Source organism: Tamandua tetradactyla, chromosome 5 (assembly GCF_023851605.1).
Source record: "Tamandua tetradactyla isolate mTamTet1 chromosome 5, mTamTet1.pri, whole genome shotgun sequence".
NCBI lineage: Eukaryota > Metazoa > Chordata > Mammalia > Pilosa > Myrmecophagidae > Tamandua > Tamandua tetradactyla.
This window is the reverse complement of record NC_135331.1, coordinates 30,776,359-30,791,195: the sequence shown is the minus strand read 5'-3', so window position 1 is coordinate 30,791,195 and position 14,837 is coordinate 30,776,359. Positions and strand designations below refer to the sequence as shown.

General features: G+C 43.0%; 1 protein-coding gene across 10 annotated transcripts in view; it reads left to right on the top strand.

Annotated features, from left to right (window-relative positions):
• Nucleotides 1–14,837, top strand: part of DEPDC5 (DEP domain containing 5, GATOR1 subcomplex subunit) — a 161,840-nt gene that overhangs the window by 109,861 nt on the left and 37,142 nt on the right. For 6 of the 10 annotated variants that reach the window (XM_077160444.1, XM_077160443.1, XM_077160449.1 and 3 more), the window contains one exon: nucleotides 5,617–5,682. The exons of the other annotated variants lie outside the window; for them this stretch is intronic. In XM_077160444.1, the coding sequence (XP_077016559.1) occupies nucleotides 5,617–5,682 (66 nt within the window). The remainder of the gene's footprint in view (nucleotides 1–5,616; nucleotides 5,683–14,837) is intronic. 10 annotated transcript variants of the gene reach the window in all.

Sequence of the window (14,837 nt, the reverse complement as noted above, 5' to 3'; positions counted from 1 at the left end):
TCTAAGGCCCAGTAGCAGGCCAAAAGCTGTTTCTCAAAAGGAGAGTAGTTATCTGCAGCAGATGGTAAGGCTTTGCTCCAAAATCCTAAGGGTCTGCGTTGTGATTCTCCTATAGGGGCCTGCCAGAGGCTCCAGACAGCATCTCTATTTGCCACTGACACTTCCAGCACCATTGGATCTGCTGGATCATATGGCCCAAGTGGCAGAGCAGCTTGCACAGCAGCCTGGACCTGTCACAGAGCCTCCTCTTGTTCAGGTCCCCACTCAAAATTAGCAGCTTTTCTGGTCACTCGATAAATGGGCCGGAGTAGCACACCCAAATGAGGAATATGTTGTCGCCAAAATCCAAAAAGACCAACTAGGCGTTGTGCCTCTTTTTTGGTTGTGGGAGGGGCCAGATGCAGCAATTTATCCTTCACCTTAGAAGGGATATCTCGACATGCCCCACACCACTGGACACCTAGAAATTTTACTGAGGTGTAAGGCCCCTGTATTTTTGTTGGATTTATCTCCCATCCTCTGACACGCAAATGCCTTACCAGTAAATCTAGAGTAGTTGCTACTTCTTGCTCACTAGGTCCAATCAACATGATATCATCAATATAATGGACCAGTGTGATGTCTTGTGGGAGGGAGAAACGATCAATGTCTCTGCGAACAAGATTATGACATAGGGCTGGAGAGTTGATATACCCCTGAGGTAGGACAGTGAAAGTATATTGCTGGCCTTGCCAGCTAAAAGCAAACTGTTTCTGGTGGTCCTTACTAATAGCTATTGAGAAAAAAGGATTTGCCAGATCAATAGCTGCATACCAGGTACCAGGGGATGTATTGATTTGCTCAAGCAATGATACTGCATCTGGAACAGCAGCTGCAATTGGAGTTACCACCTGGTTGAGTTTACGATAATCCACTGTCATTCTCCAAGACCCATCTGTTTTCTGCACAGTCCAAATAGGAGAGTTGAACGGGGTTGTGGTGGGAATCACCACCCCTGCATCTTTCAAGTCCTTAAGAGTGGCAGTAATCTCTGCAATCCCTCCAGAAATATGGTATTGCTTCTGATTTACTATTTTGCTTGGTAGGGGCAGTTCTAGTGGCTTCCACTTGGCCTTTCCCACCATAATAGCCCTCACTGCACGAGTTAGAAAACCAACGTGGGGATTCTGCCAGTTGCTCAGTATGTCTATGCCAATTATACATTCTGGAACTGGGGAAGTAACTACAGAATGGGTCCGGGGGCCCACTGGACCCACTGTGAGATGGACCTGAGCTAAAACTCCATTGATCACCTGGCCTCCATAAGCCCCCACTCTGACTGGTGGTCCAGAGTGACGTTTTGGGTCCCCTGGAATTAATGTCACTTCTGAACCAGTGTCTAATAATCCCTGAAATATCTGATCATTTCCTTTTCCCCAATGCACAGTTACCCTGGTAAAAGGCCGTCGGTCTCCTTGGGGAAGACTTAGAGGAAGGTTAACAGTATAAATTTGTGGCAGTGTAACAGGTTTCTCCCCCATAGGGACCTGGCCTCCCCTTCATTCAAGGGGCTCAGAGTCTGTGAACTGTTTCAAGTCTGGAAATTGATTAAGGGGCCGTGACTCTGTGTTTTTGTAATTCAGGTTAGACTTCTGTTCCCTTGACCTAGAACTCTTTTGTTTATACAGCTCCAACAAGAATTTAGTAGACTGCCCTTCTATTGTATTTCTAGGCACCCCATGATTTACTAGCCAATGCCACAAATCTCTGCGTGTCATATAATTTTGATGCCTCCTTTGAGTTTGTTGTCTATTATAATAGCCGCATCTACCCTGTCTTTGGTGATTAAGTGCTGCCACCTGGCTTCTGCCAACTCGGGATCCTGTCATCCCCATTGTGTTTAAGGATTCCAGCACAGTGATAGCAGTTCCTACAGTAATATCTGACCTACAGAGAAGTGCAACCACAGAGCTCTTGAGGGATGATGGTGCTAGTCTCACAAACTTATTTCTCACTGTTCTGGTAAAAGGTGCATCCTCTGGACATTCCTGGGGTGTAAGAGCAGGCTTTGCATGATAAATCCACTCTAACATCCCAATCTCTCTAAACCTCTGGATCCCCTCATCTATATTGTACCAGGGCAGTTTTGGCATTTCAACCTCAGGTAATTTTGGCCACCTTTTGATCCATGTTTCAACCAACCACCCAAACAAGCTGTTAACACCTTTTCTAACTGCTCTAGCTATAACATTGAATGCAGAATCTCTGCTTAGTGGGCCCATATCAATAAATTCAGCCTGATCCAGCCTTATATTCCTCCCACCATTATCCCACACTCTTAAAATCCACTGCCGCACATACTCCCCTGATTTCTGTCTATATAAATTGGAAAACTCACACAGTTCTTTTGGAGTATAACGTACCTCCTCATGTGTGATACTTTGTACTTCACCTTTAGGGGCCTGTTGGGACTTTAGTCTAGTTATAGGTCTAGAAGAAATGAGGGGTGGTGGGGGTGGGTCATGAAAAGAATTAGAAATATCTTCCAAGCCATTTGCTTCAGGGCTTTCATTTGCAGTTTCATCTGGTGAAACAGGATTAATAACTCTAGGGCTAATCCCTTCAGGAGGAGGCTGGGTGGCCAATTCCTCAAGGCAGGCTGGAGGTGGAGCGGCTATGTCCTCAGGGCAGACTATTACAGGGTTATCTAAAGAAGGCTCAGCATGGTCTAGGGTTTCAACCTCACCCCCAACATCTTTATCAATCCATATGTCACCATCCCATTTTTCAGGGTCCCACTCCTTTCCAATCAATGCCCTCACTTTAACGGCAGACACCATGCAAGACTGAGATTTCAGTTTACGTTGTAAAGTTGCTACTCTAACAATAAGATTCTGAGTCTGATTTTCAAAGATCTCAAGTCTACGGCTACAGGAAATAAAGTTTTCCTTCAGGATACTCATAGAAACCTCTACATCTTTCAGACGGCACTAAGCTTCTTGTTTGAAGCCTTAAGCCCATCCCTTTCACCCTTTAATGTTGACAGTGTATCTAACAACAACCAACCAACATCTCTATAACTCTTATTTCTACAAAACTCTGTAAAGGTGTCAAAAACATTATTCCCCAGAGTCTGGCTTCGTACAAGCGAAGCATTAGGAGAATCGAATGATGATATTTTGACTATCTCCTTTGCCAACTCAGTCCATGGATTGGGAGTGTCATTCTGATTATGGGAATCGGAGTCCTTAGTGTCTCTGAGTCCAGTCAGAGTAGAAAACCATTCATAAAAACCCATTTTTAAGATTCTGTTCCTTAAGAACGGCTCCTGGTACCAAGATGTATTAGTTAGGGTTCTCTAGAGAAACAGAATCAACAGGGAACACTTGCAAATATAAAATTTATGGAAGTGTCTCACGTGGCTGTAGGAACACAGAGTCCAAAATCCACAGGGCAGGCTGCGAAGCCGATGACTCCGATGGATGGCCTGGATGAACTCCACAGGAGAGGCTCACCAGCCAAAGCAGGAATGGAACCTGTCTCCTCTGAGTCCTCCTTAAAAGGCTTCCCATGATTGCATTTAGCATCACTAATTGCAGAAGACACTCCCCTTTGGCTGACTACAAATGGAATCAGCTGTGGATGTAGCTGACGTGATCATGACCTAATCCTATGAAATGTCCTCATTGCAACAGACAGGCCAGCGCTTGCCCAATCAGATGAACAGGTACCACAACTTGGCCAAGTTGACACCTGTCCCTAACCATGACAGGACCCCAAGGCGCTTCTTGACCTTGAGAAAGATGGAAAGATCTGGCAAAGAGATCTCAACTGATAGAATGACTGCCAAAAGGATTAGGACTCACTTTATGCATTCTGGTATTCACATTTTATTGAGCACCTGCGATATACTAGGCATTAGGAATGCATAAATATGAAAACTGCCGTAGCCCTCTAGATGCTCACTATTTATATTTGGAATAAACCTGTAAGTAGTCATTATAGCCCAGTGTGGTAGGTGTATATGCGGTTATCATTTGACCAAAGCATTATAGCCATGCGAAAGTGGGCTCTTATTAAACTGCTCCCCATAATTGTGAAAGTGGAGAGGGGCTGTAATAATGGGATAAAATTGTTTAGAATGGAGATGAGCTGTCTGGGGAAATAACTTAGCCTCTCTGGGTCTTACTTTCTCCATCCTGAAAATGAGTGGTTACCCTAATTATTGGTTTCCAAATCTTTATCCATGGACCCCTTTGCTCAAGTAAAACTCACTCTGAAATAAAAAGCTGCTGCTGGCAGAGCTTACTCTGATGAGCAAGAGCAGGAGAATCAGGCCCTCTCTGAGTGCTCATTTGCCTCACCCACTGAAACCTTCCCAAAACCCTTGAAGCCCCCCTAGGGACATCTTAACAGCCACTGGATGTGATGGACTGGAGGTCCCTCCCATCTGATGTCTGTTGGTGGTGTCTCATGAGGGACAGCAACAATTTACACTTGTCCCATACTTGGTCCCTTGATACCTCTACCTGGGTAAGAAAGAATGGGTCAAGCCTGAGTTTAAGCGGTTCTAAATTGTCAGGGCAGCAGTACAGATTGGCCTGGGCTCTTGGCTTACAGCAGCTACCCTGTCCCTTCAGAGAGCTGGTTTATCCCATGTCAGTCACTGAAGGCCACAGCTAGGACTTCGTTTTTTTTCTTTGAAACCAGGAATAGCTAAGGGAGGCTAGAAATAAGCAACAGTTATAAAAGTTTTATTTGCAAAACATTTCAAAAGAAGTAAGTCTTTGGAAAAGTCCTCTGGGCCCTTTTTGTTTCAAATACATGGCAGTTTGAGTGCTTGCTTTGGCCACACATATACTAAAATACATGGCAACTTGAACCCTTTAAAAGTAGAGTAGGAAGGGAAAGACAGCCTCAGGAAACCCCTCATGACAAATGCTTGGGCATCCGACATTACATATTTCTTAACTTCTTGATGAAGCTTTTGTTACACAACCAGTGAAGGAGAAGGTATTGCTGCTTCTGTATCCCTTGTTTGCTCAGAAAATTAAGCAAGAACTTTTCCTGCATTGAATCCTCTTCTGTCTGGCTGCTGGGTTTAACGACACAGGCAGAAATGAAAACCTCAAGCTTCTGGGTCTTTCCAAGGGAGCTGCTCATTACCTGGCCAAGTGGGAGGTCAAGATGTTGCCACTGAAGCCCTTTCCCCCACTGTCCCCACCAAGCTTCTCGTTTCCTTTTCCTCTTCCTTGGCATAGATCTGAAGGAATTTCAGAGCCATGTGAGAGGGCAAAAGCCTCCACTCTTTGATGAGACCCTCTGATGAGACCTGAGGGAGCTTGGGCACACCTTCTAACCCAGGGAGTTTCTCCCATAGAGATGGGATTTTCTGGGTAAGAAGGTGTGCACTCCTGCTAATGCTTTGCATTTGGATATTGTCTTCTTGAGTGGAACTACCCACACTGCCCCCTGCCCCCCCATTTCCCTCATGTGTCCTTGTTTTCTCCTTCCCTGCTTAGTTTTTTTTTTAACCCTCCTTCTTTCACACCCTCTCCTTCCCCTGGTGGTTTACATTCCATTTCTTCACTTCCTTGCACCTGCTGCTGCTGCTGCTTCCTCCTCCTCTGACTTCAGGACGGGGCCTTCTTTATGGAATTTGTCCGCAGCCCACGCACAGCGTCATCCGCCTTCTACCCACAGGTTAGTCCAACTCCTGGATCCACAGCCTGCATGTGCTTGTCCCATCAGCAGAAGCTATGACTTAGCCTTCTGCTCAACTGAATGGATGGATTTGGGCCGAAACTGAGCTCAAGGGATAGTTGAAATTGAATTTGGTCTCAGAGGAGTGCCTTCCCTTCTGTGGTGTCTGCAGTAGCAAAGGGGGTCGGGAGGGATCAGTGTAAGAGCACAGTGTTGACCCACCTGTTTCTCCCTCTGTCCATCTGCGTGTCCACTTCACATAGTTGTCACTGAGTCTTTGCCCCATTGCAGCATCTTCCCTTTTAGATGTTTCTTTCCATATAAAATAAGCAACATGAAATGTGCTTACTTAAGCACTGAACACTTATGTTCTCCTTTCCGTAGAGCCAGATAAATTCACGACAATGTGGCACAAAGTGGTGAAAACCAGAGCAAACATTGATTAATTAATAGGCATCCACTGTATCTTAGACTAATGCTGTGTGGCCGTGGGCAACTTGCCCAGCCCCTGGACTTCACTTAACTCATTTGTCAAATGAGAGGTTTGTATTAGATGTCCAGGAGGCTTTCAAGCTTTAAATTTCTTCACCTACTACATTCCAAGCACATGTATTATTTTATCCTCACAAAATAACATAGGAGGGTGCATGGGTGGTTCAGTGGTATATGCTCACCTTCCATGTGGGAGACCTGGGTTTGATTCCCAGACCGTGCACCCCCCCCAAAAAAATAATAATAATATATGAGTTAAGCAGAGTTTTTATCCCAATTTTACAAATGAAGAAGTGAAGGCCCAAAGAAGTTGTCCTTTACCCAAAGTGCACAGTAAGGGGTAGAGCCAGGATTTAATCCAGGATCCACAGCTTGGCTCCCGAACCACTCTGTGATCAGCGTCAAAATAACTATTTTAGTAGGTCCTTGATAAGAAGGAACTGGGCTCCCTGCCCTTTATAGACATCCTTAAGTATATGAAATTGACATAGTTACAGACAGCCAGTCAAAAATCTGAGAGAGTCAAAAGGGTTGATGCAGAATGGGGCAGGCTGAGGAAGGTGGAAATTATAAAGTTCAAAGGCAGAGATTAAGGAGGCCTTATTTTGTGGAAGTCAGGAAACCATCATTCATTGATTACCCATCTGCCAGCTCCTAGGCAAAGGGCTTTCTTTGCAAACATAATTTTCACACCAATCCTTTAACCCCATTCTGCCCATGAGGAAACTGAGGCTCCAAGATGTTACCTGGTCAAAGGGCACATAGCTAGTGAGTAGCTGAGTCCCTCTGCCATCCTTCCCACTGTGCTGGGAGGGAGAGGACTCCGTTAGTGGAGTGTTCCCTTTCTTAGGAGTCCAGACAGTGCTGTGCCTGTCTGCACCCACCTCTTACCCTGGGCAAAGTGCTCACGGGACCTGTATGTCCTAATTGAGGATAGTCTGAGTCTAGGTGTGGAAGGCATACTGTAGTTTTAGTTAATGAAACAAACTTGGGTTGATGTGTTTTTAAAAATCCTTTACTTTCAATGCCCCAATAAATCCCAGAGTAATTTGAACAGTAAATAAAGAAATATTTGCAAAGTCCCCTTGGGGGAATGGTGAGAAAGGGGGAAAATTCAACTTCCCCATTTGGAGAAGGCCTGATATTCTCACAAGCAGTGGGGACAACCAAATCAATAGACCGAGCCCTCAATCTTGGGGGTTATTCATATGAAACTTATCCCTGCGAAGGATAGACTCAGCCTACTTAAAATTAGGCGTAAGAGTCACCTCCAGAGAACCTCTTTTGTTGCTCAGATATGGCCTCTCTCTCTCAGCCAACACAACAAGCAAACTCACTGCCCTCCCCCTCTCTACTGGGACATGACTCCCGAGGGTGTAAACCTCCCTGGCAACGTGGGACAGAAATCCTAGAATGATCTGGGACTCAGCATCAAGGGATTGAGAAAACCTCTTGACTGAAAAGGAGAAGAGAGAAATGAGACAAAATAAAGTATCAGTGGCTGAGAGATTCCAAACAGAGCCAAGAGGTTATTCTGGAGGGTATTCTTATGCATTAAATAGATACCACCTTTTTAGTTAAGGTATATTGAAGAGGCTAGAGGGAAGTGCCTGAAACTGTAGAGCTGTGTTTCAGTAGTCATTTTCTTGAAGATGAATGTATAATGATATAGCTTTCACAGTGTGTCTGTGTGATTGTGAAAACCTTGTGTCTGATGCTCCTTTTATCTACAGTATGGACAGATGAGTAAAAAATATGGATTAAAAATAAATAAATGATAAGGGGAACAAATGTTAAAATAAATTTGGTAGATTCAAATGCTAGTGATCAATGAAAGGGAGTGGTAAGGGGTATAGAAAAAAAAATAGGGGAAACAAAGGTTAAAATATATTGGGTAGATGGAAATACTAGTGGTCAATGAGAAGGAGGGGTAAGGGGTATGATATGTATGAGTTTTTTCTTTTTTCTTTTTATTTCTTTTCCTGGAATGATGCAAATGTTCTAAAAACTGATTGTGGTGATGAATACACAACTGTGTGATAATATCGTGAGCCATTGATTGTACACCATGTATGGAATGTTTGTATGTTAAGAGTGTTCGTGTTTGTATGTTGTTTTTGTTTGTCAATAAAAAAAATAAGAGAACATTAAAAATGATTATCTGTGAAAAAAAAAATCCTTTACTTTCTAACAAGAAGTCCTCTTGAGAAAAGTTTCAGATTTAGATTAGAATTTAACATAGGAAAAATCTCCAGAGCTAGAAAAGAATTGCTTTATAATCCTGTAATATAATAACCCACACATCTTCATGTGGTGGGATCCATTGTAGAACAAGAGTGGACAAATCTATGTAATTGAGAATAACACCTGGAGTTCATACCTAGGGAGAGGCATGTGAATAAAGTTTATAATACCCACCAAGTGTATATATTTTTTCTTTTATTTATTTACTTAAATTTATTTATTTATTAATTTAAAAAATTAAGAATAAACAAACAAAAACATTAACGTATCATTCCATTCTACATATATAATCAGTAATTCTCAATATCATCACATAGTTGAATATTCATCATTTCTTAGAATATTTGCATCAATTCAGAAAAAGAAATAAAAAGACAACAGAGAAAAAAAAAGATTATACATACCATACCCCTCACCCCTTGCTTTCATTTGTCACTAGCATTTCAAACTAAATTTAACATTTGTTCCCCCATCATTTATTTTTATTCCATATGTTCTACTCATCTATTGACAAGGGAGATAAAAGGAGCATCAGACACAACGTTTTCACAATCACACAGTCACATTCCCACCAAGTGTATATTAAAAAGATAGATAAACTCATTTTCTCTCAACTCATATCACAGGTGGTAAGTGAGCACTCTAGAACTACATAGAAGTAAATTGTGCTTTGTTTATTTTCTAACCACATAGCAGGGCAGAATAGAGGGGTTACAGAGGAGTGAGATGGCTCGTTCCAAATCCTGGCTTCAGCACTGTATAAATTACCTGCCTTAGGCATATAAATTGACCTCCCAAGCCTCAATTTCCTCCATTTGCAAAATGGAAATAAAAAATAATTTCCTTGCAGGGTTGTTTTGTGGACTAGAAAAAATGTTTCTTAATAAATATTAAGGGAATCAAATCATACAGAGCATATTTCTGACCTCAGTGCAATTAAGTTACAAGTCAAAGATAAAATGGTAACTAGAAAAATCCCATACATTTGGAAATTAAGTAAGATGCTTCTAATAATGCATGATAAGGGCAGTATCGTGAAGTGACTAGCATGGTGCTCATAAATACTCATTGGCACAATAAATACTAGCTGTCAGTAAGATCATAATCACTATGATGCCAGGTTTTAATGTCAACTTTGCATATCTGTTTATTAGTGCCTATTCGCTAGTCCCTCTGCCTCTTCTCTCCACCCTAATTCCAGACCAGAAAGTACAAAGAGTGTGTCTTGAGCTCCTTAAGAGAAGTGAGCTATATGATAAAAGACTTTCAGAACGTGCGTAGGCTCTAGGATACAGCTGGCTGGGTTTGAATCCAGCTACTTCTTAGACCGATTGTGGACCTTTCGGCAACTGTGCTAACATATCTGAACCACAGGTTTCTCACCTGTAAAATGGGGCTAATAATAGTCTTCTCATTACAGGGTTGCTGTGAGAGTGGAATGAGGTGAAGCCTCTTTATGGTTAGTTCAGACCTGGGCACATAGTGAATTCTCCACATGTATATCTATATGTTACAGAGGAAGAAGGAAAGAGAGAGAAAAAGAGGGGTGGAGGGTAAGGTCATACATGCAAGTGAATGAGCTTGATTGGACCAATCACGTCTTGCCTTTGAGTGTGTGTGTGTGTGTGTGTGTGTGTGTGTGTGTGTGTAGAATAGGGTTGGACCAGGTGACTGTTCTTACCCCTTCAAGTTCTGAAATTCTTAGATGATCCTGTTGGGCTCTGGAAAATAGATCAAGTCCTCTGGCTCAGGCTGAGTTTGCCACCTCAAAAGAGTTTTCTGCTGAGAAAGTTTTCTTGTTGACCAAGGGAGGCAACACTCCAGACTTGGTGATCTTTTTCCCCTAATACTGAGGAAAGGAAGTAGTGATAAAATTGAAACAGGTGTGCATCGAGGATTCCAGCTAATGGAATGGGGCTTTGCACCGGCCTTGAAAGATGGCCCTTAATGATTGTGTCACTCTTGGTCTAATAACCAGAACACAGCTAGCATAAGTTTCTTCTCCATATCCTGTTCTCTGAAAATCTATTTTTAGCAGCAAAAAGCTCCATAAGAACTTAGAGGGCATGAGAAACATTTGGTAATAGGATTTTCCTTAGAAGTCAGCCTCAAAATATCTTCTGTTACTCAGTTTGGACAGAAAGAGCCCTGATGGTCTAGGAGAGAGGCTCTGACACATGAGGCTGGAAGTTGGGGTCTATTGCCTTCCCTCTTCTCTCCTCCCACCAACCCCAGCAGTCACTAGCACAGGAGGCTTGGTTTTTAGCAACTCTTAGCCCTGCAGGTCTTGTGGGGTTTGCATGGTAAATGTCTCTGGAATCATCTGCTTCTCCCCATCCCTTCCATCACCATCACCACCACACCCCCCAGCCCAAACAACCATTTCCCACCTGGACCCTGCATTTACCTCCTATGTATGGTTTTCCTGCTTCTGTCCTGGTCCTCTCCAGTCTGCTTTTTACCCAGCATACAAAGTGCCTTTTAAAATGAAAATCCAATCATGTCACCTCTGATTAAACCTTTCTGTGGCTTCTTTATCCTTAGGATTACAGCCTGAAAGGTCATACATGATCAGAGCCCTGCCTCCCTCTCCAGCCTCATCTTCCTAGTTCTTTGCAATCTGGTGTCATGGGCCTTTGTCAGACCTTTGTAGGCACCAGGTTTCCTCCTGGGCCACTTGCTGTTCCCTCTGATTGTGCCTGGTTTCTTCCACCTCATCCAGTGAAATCCCCATGATATGGACTGGTGTGGCTCCAGTACCTCTCCCTTCAGCACTTTTCATGGTTCTTTTTTTGTGTTTGTGTGACTGGAATTTAATCAATGTCAGTCTTCACCATGAGACTGTAATCTCTATGAAGGCAGCCACTATGTCTGTCTTGCTCACCATTGCATCTTCAACCCCTACCTCAGCCCTTGCCATTTAGCAGGTGCTCTGAAATACTGCCTGAGAAATATTGGTGGGAAGACAGGCACAAGAGCATTTATTTTAAACATCAGATCCTATTTTTTTCCCATTGACAGTTTACACCAAATGTTAAACTATCACCCAGTGAACATGGAACCATTCTGTTCAGGTATGTGGCAGAGGGAGGAGACTCACAGCCCCAGCCTGTTGTACCCTATCATGGCCCCAGATAAGCTACCACAGACCCCCAGGTCTGCAGAATGCACATTGGGGCCCCATCAGTTAGGGCAGTAGTGTTCAGCATGCTCTGAGGAGTCAGAGACAGTGTGCCCAGAAGTGGATTTTTTGTCCTTTTATCTACTTTCTGACTTCAGAGAATGAGCTTTTGCTCCCTTTGCCAAAGGACCAAGGGACACACTAATCAACCTTTGCCCCAGCCTAAACTCTCCACCACCTGTCAGTTTCTTATCAGAAGTCAACATGCAATACTTCTGCAAGGAACTGGGGCATTTGCCTGAACGATTCTCAGTCCATTTGCAAAGTCCTGAAGACCTGCTCACCCTTGCTGTGGTTTTAAAATTTTTTTAATTGATTAGAAATATTTAAAAATCAGGAGATTTCATACACAACTCCTGGTTTCTGTCTTCTGTTGTAAAATAAACTAGACCCAGGGCCTGGGTTCCTGCCTGGCAGTAATCGAGGCCATGGAGCAGCCTCCCCTTCAGACCCAGCTTGCAGTCTTTCTTGTTGCTTTTTCTCAGCCAGCCGCAGCAATATATATCATCTGCTAATGTCTGCAAGCATTTGTTTGCAGTCTTTGCTCTCAACCAGTGCTGTCCAGTGGAACTTTACACAGTGTTGCTAAAATTCTATATCTGCACCGCCCAACACGATAGTTACCAGTCATGCGTGGCTGTTGAGCATTTGAAATATGGCTGGTGCCACTGAGGAATGGAATTTCTAGTTTTCTTTTATTTAAATTAATTTACATTTAAGTTGCCACACATGGCTAGCAGCTGTCATATTGTACCTTTCAAATGTTATCTTTAGATCAAACAGTACTTATTAGACTGTAATTCTATACTTTTCCTATACTTGTTTTCTCATAACTGGATTTCGTCATCTATATTTTACCTTTGTGTGTGTGTGTGTGTGTATGTGTGTGTGTGTGTGGCCACAACTCTTTTGGAGTGATGTGCAATATAAAAATATAAGTAAGGAGGAGTTAAGAAGGACATGTGAAAGCTGGAGCTGGACCTACAGAAAAGATTCAGTTCAATCAAGATAGCAAATACTGAGCACCTTCTGGGCACAGGACTGTGCCAAGTGCTATGGGAGATGCAGGAATAAGTAAAACACTGTATGGACATTGCCTGTTTAATATCTGTCATCCCCCACCACATGGTAAGCTCCACGAGGGCAGGGGGAGTATAACTATTTTGTACATCACACTATTCCCAGAGTTTGGCCATAGTAAGTATCAGGAAATTTATTTTCTGTTGAATGCATGAGAGAATGAATGAATGTGATACCTCTACTCTCAACAGATTGATGAGATCTTGCATTACTAGTAGGGAAAATGAACCATAAAGTTTGTCCCTTTATCACCAGTAAATTTTCTTTCCTTTCCCCCTCCCCAGCCCATTCCAAACTGTTAAAGAGAGTACTAGAAAGAGTGTTTTTTGTTGTTGTTGTTTGCATGGGCAGGCATCAGGAATTGAACCCAGGTCTTTGGCAAGGCAGGCAAGAATTCTGTCTGCTGAGCTACTGTTGCATCACCCAGAAGGAGTGTTTTGATTTGGGATGATATACCTGCCTTCTTTGATATTTTAAACCTTGGAAAACATCCTGGCTATGGGTCTGAGAGCTATTCCCAAGTTCCCCGGTTTTGAAGGCCAGGTGGGATTTTGTCACAGTCCCTTAATGATGCCCCTGACTGCTGTGAAGGAGCTCAGAAACCAGGAGGACAAGCACTTAGTCCAGTTTGTCCCCATTTGGAGAGCTGGACTGGCAGATCTAGCAGGAAAGAGTGGGGCTCTGCAAGGCAAACAGGTTGGAGGGCCCATTGGGCACCTTACTGATGTTGGGGCTAATCTCAGAGTCATCCCGGCATAACTCATTCACTCACGTTGTCCTAACAACTGTGGGCATGTAGGAAAGAGAGAGGGGACTAGGAATTGATGCTGCTGACAAGATTAGTTAGGTTTTTAATTAACCAAACTCGACTTAATTAACATTTCTCCAATTTTTCCAGTAAGACTCTTTTTCAGTTCGAGGATCCAGTCCAGGGCACCACCTTGCATTTAGCTGTCACATCTTGTTGTCTCCTCTGGGCTATGACGGTTTCTCAGACTTTCCTTGTTATTATTGTTGTTGCTTGTTTTTTAATGACTTTGACAGTCTTGGAGAGTCCTGACCAGGTATCCTATAAACTCTACCCATACCTGGGTTTGTCTTATCTTTTTCTCATGGTTAGACTGGGGCTGTGGGTTTTTGCAGAGAATACCCCAGAGGTGACATGCCTTTCTTATGCTGTAACGTCAGGGTTAGAAGATGCCCACATGACATCACTGGTGCTATCAACCTCCATTTGCTTAATGTAGTGTCTGCTGTTTCCCTGCTGTGCAGTTACTATTTTCCCCTTTCCATACGGTATTCTTTGGGAGCAAGTCATAAGTCTAGCCTACTCTCAAGCAGGAAAGAGAAGATTAAGCTCCACCTCTTGGAAGGGGGGATATCTGTCTACATATGTTAAAACAGTGGAAGATTTTGGATAAGGTTTTTATGAAAAACTGCATCCTGGACCAAGCACCTCACTCTGCCCCTCTACATGCCACAACTTCCATTCTGTCCATCCAGCCTTCCTTTTCTTTTGGTTTACCATTGGTCTTACTCCAAAAAGTTATTTCAGTTGGATTATAGAAGTAAATGTAGCCCCCAGAATAAAAATGTGGCTTGACAGGAAAATTAAGAAAAAGGAAAGATAAGACAGAGCATAAGACTGTGTAAAGGAGCTAGAATTTTGTGCTAAATTCAGCTCTGAAGTTCCCAGTCGCCAAAGAAAAGTGGGAACCATCTGTTCCAAGATCCAGAGTGGTCATAGGATAAAAACAAACCAGTTACTCAAGAATATAACTTTTCCTGGTATTAAGATTCAAGTGAAATGCTCTTCTGTATAGCCTCGTGAAAGTCAGACATCGTTTAATATGGGCCAGAGCTCAAGAAACTGTGGGTAAATCTGGTCCACTGTCTGTTTTTGTAAATTAAGTTTTGTTGGAACATAGTCACACCGTTTATTACATATTTGTCTCTGACTATTTTCATACCTCCATGGCAGAGTAGTCGCAAAAGAGAGTGTATGGCCTGCAAAGTCTAAAATAGTCACCATTGGGCACTTTCTAGAAAATACTTGCCGACCCCCAATGGATAACTCCTTAACTGCCCCTCTACCAGGGCTCATTGTCAATTTCTGGCAACAGCCCTCAGTTTAGGCTGGAGGAACAGTTCTCAGGGT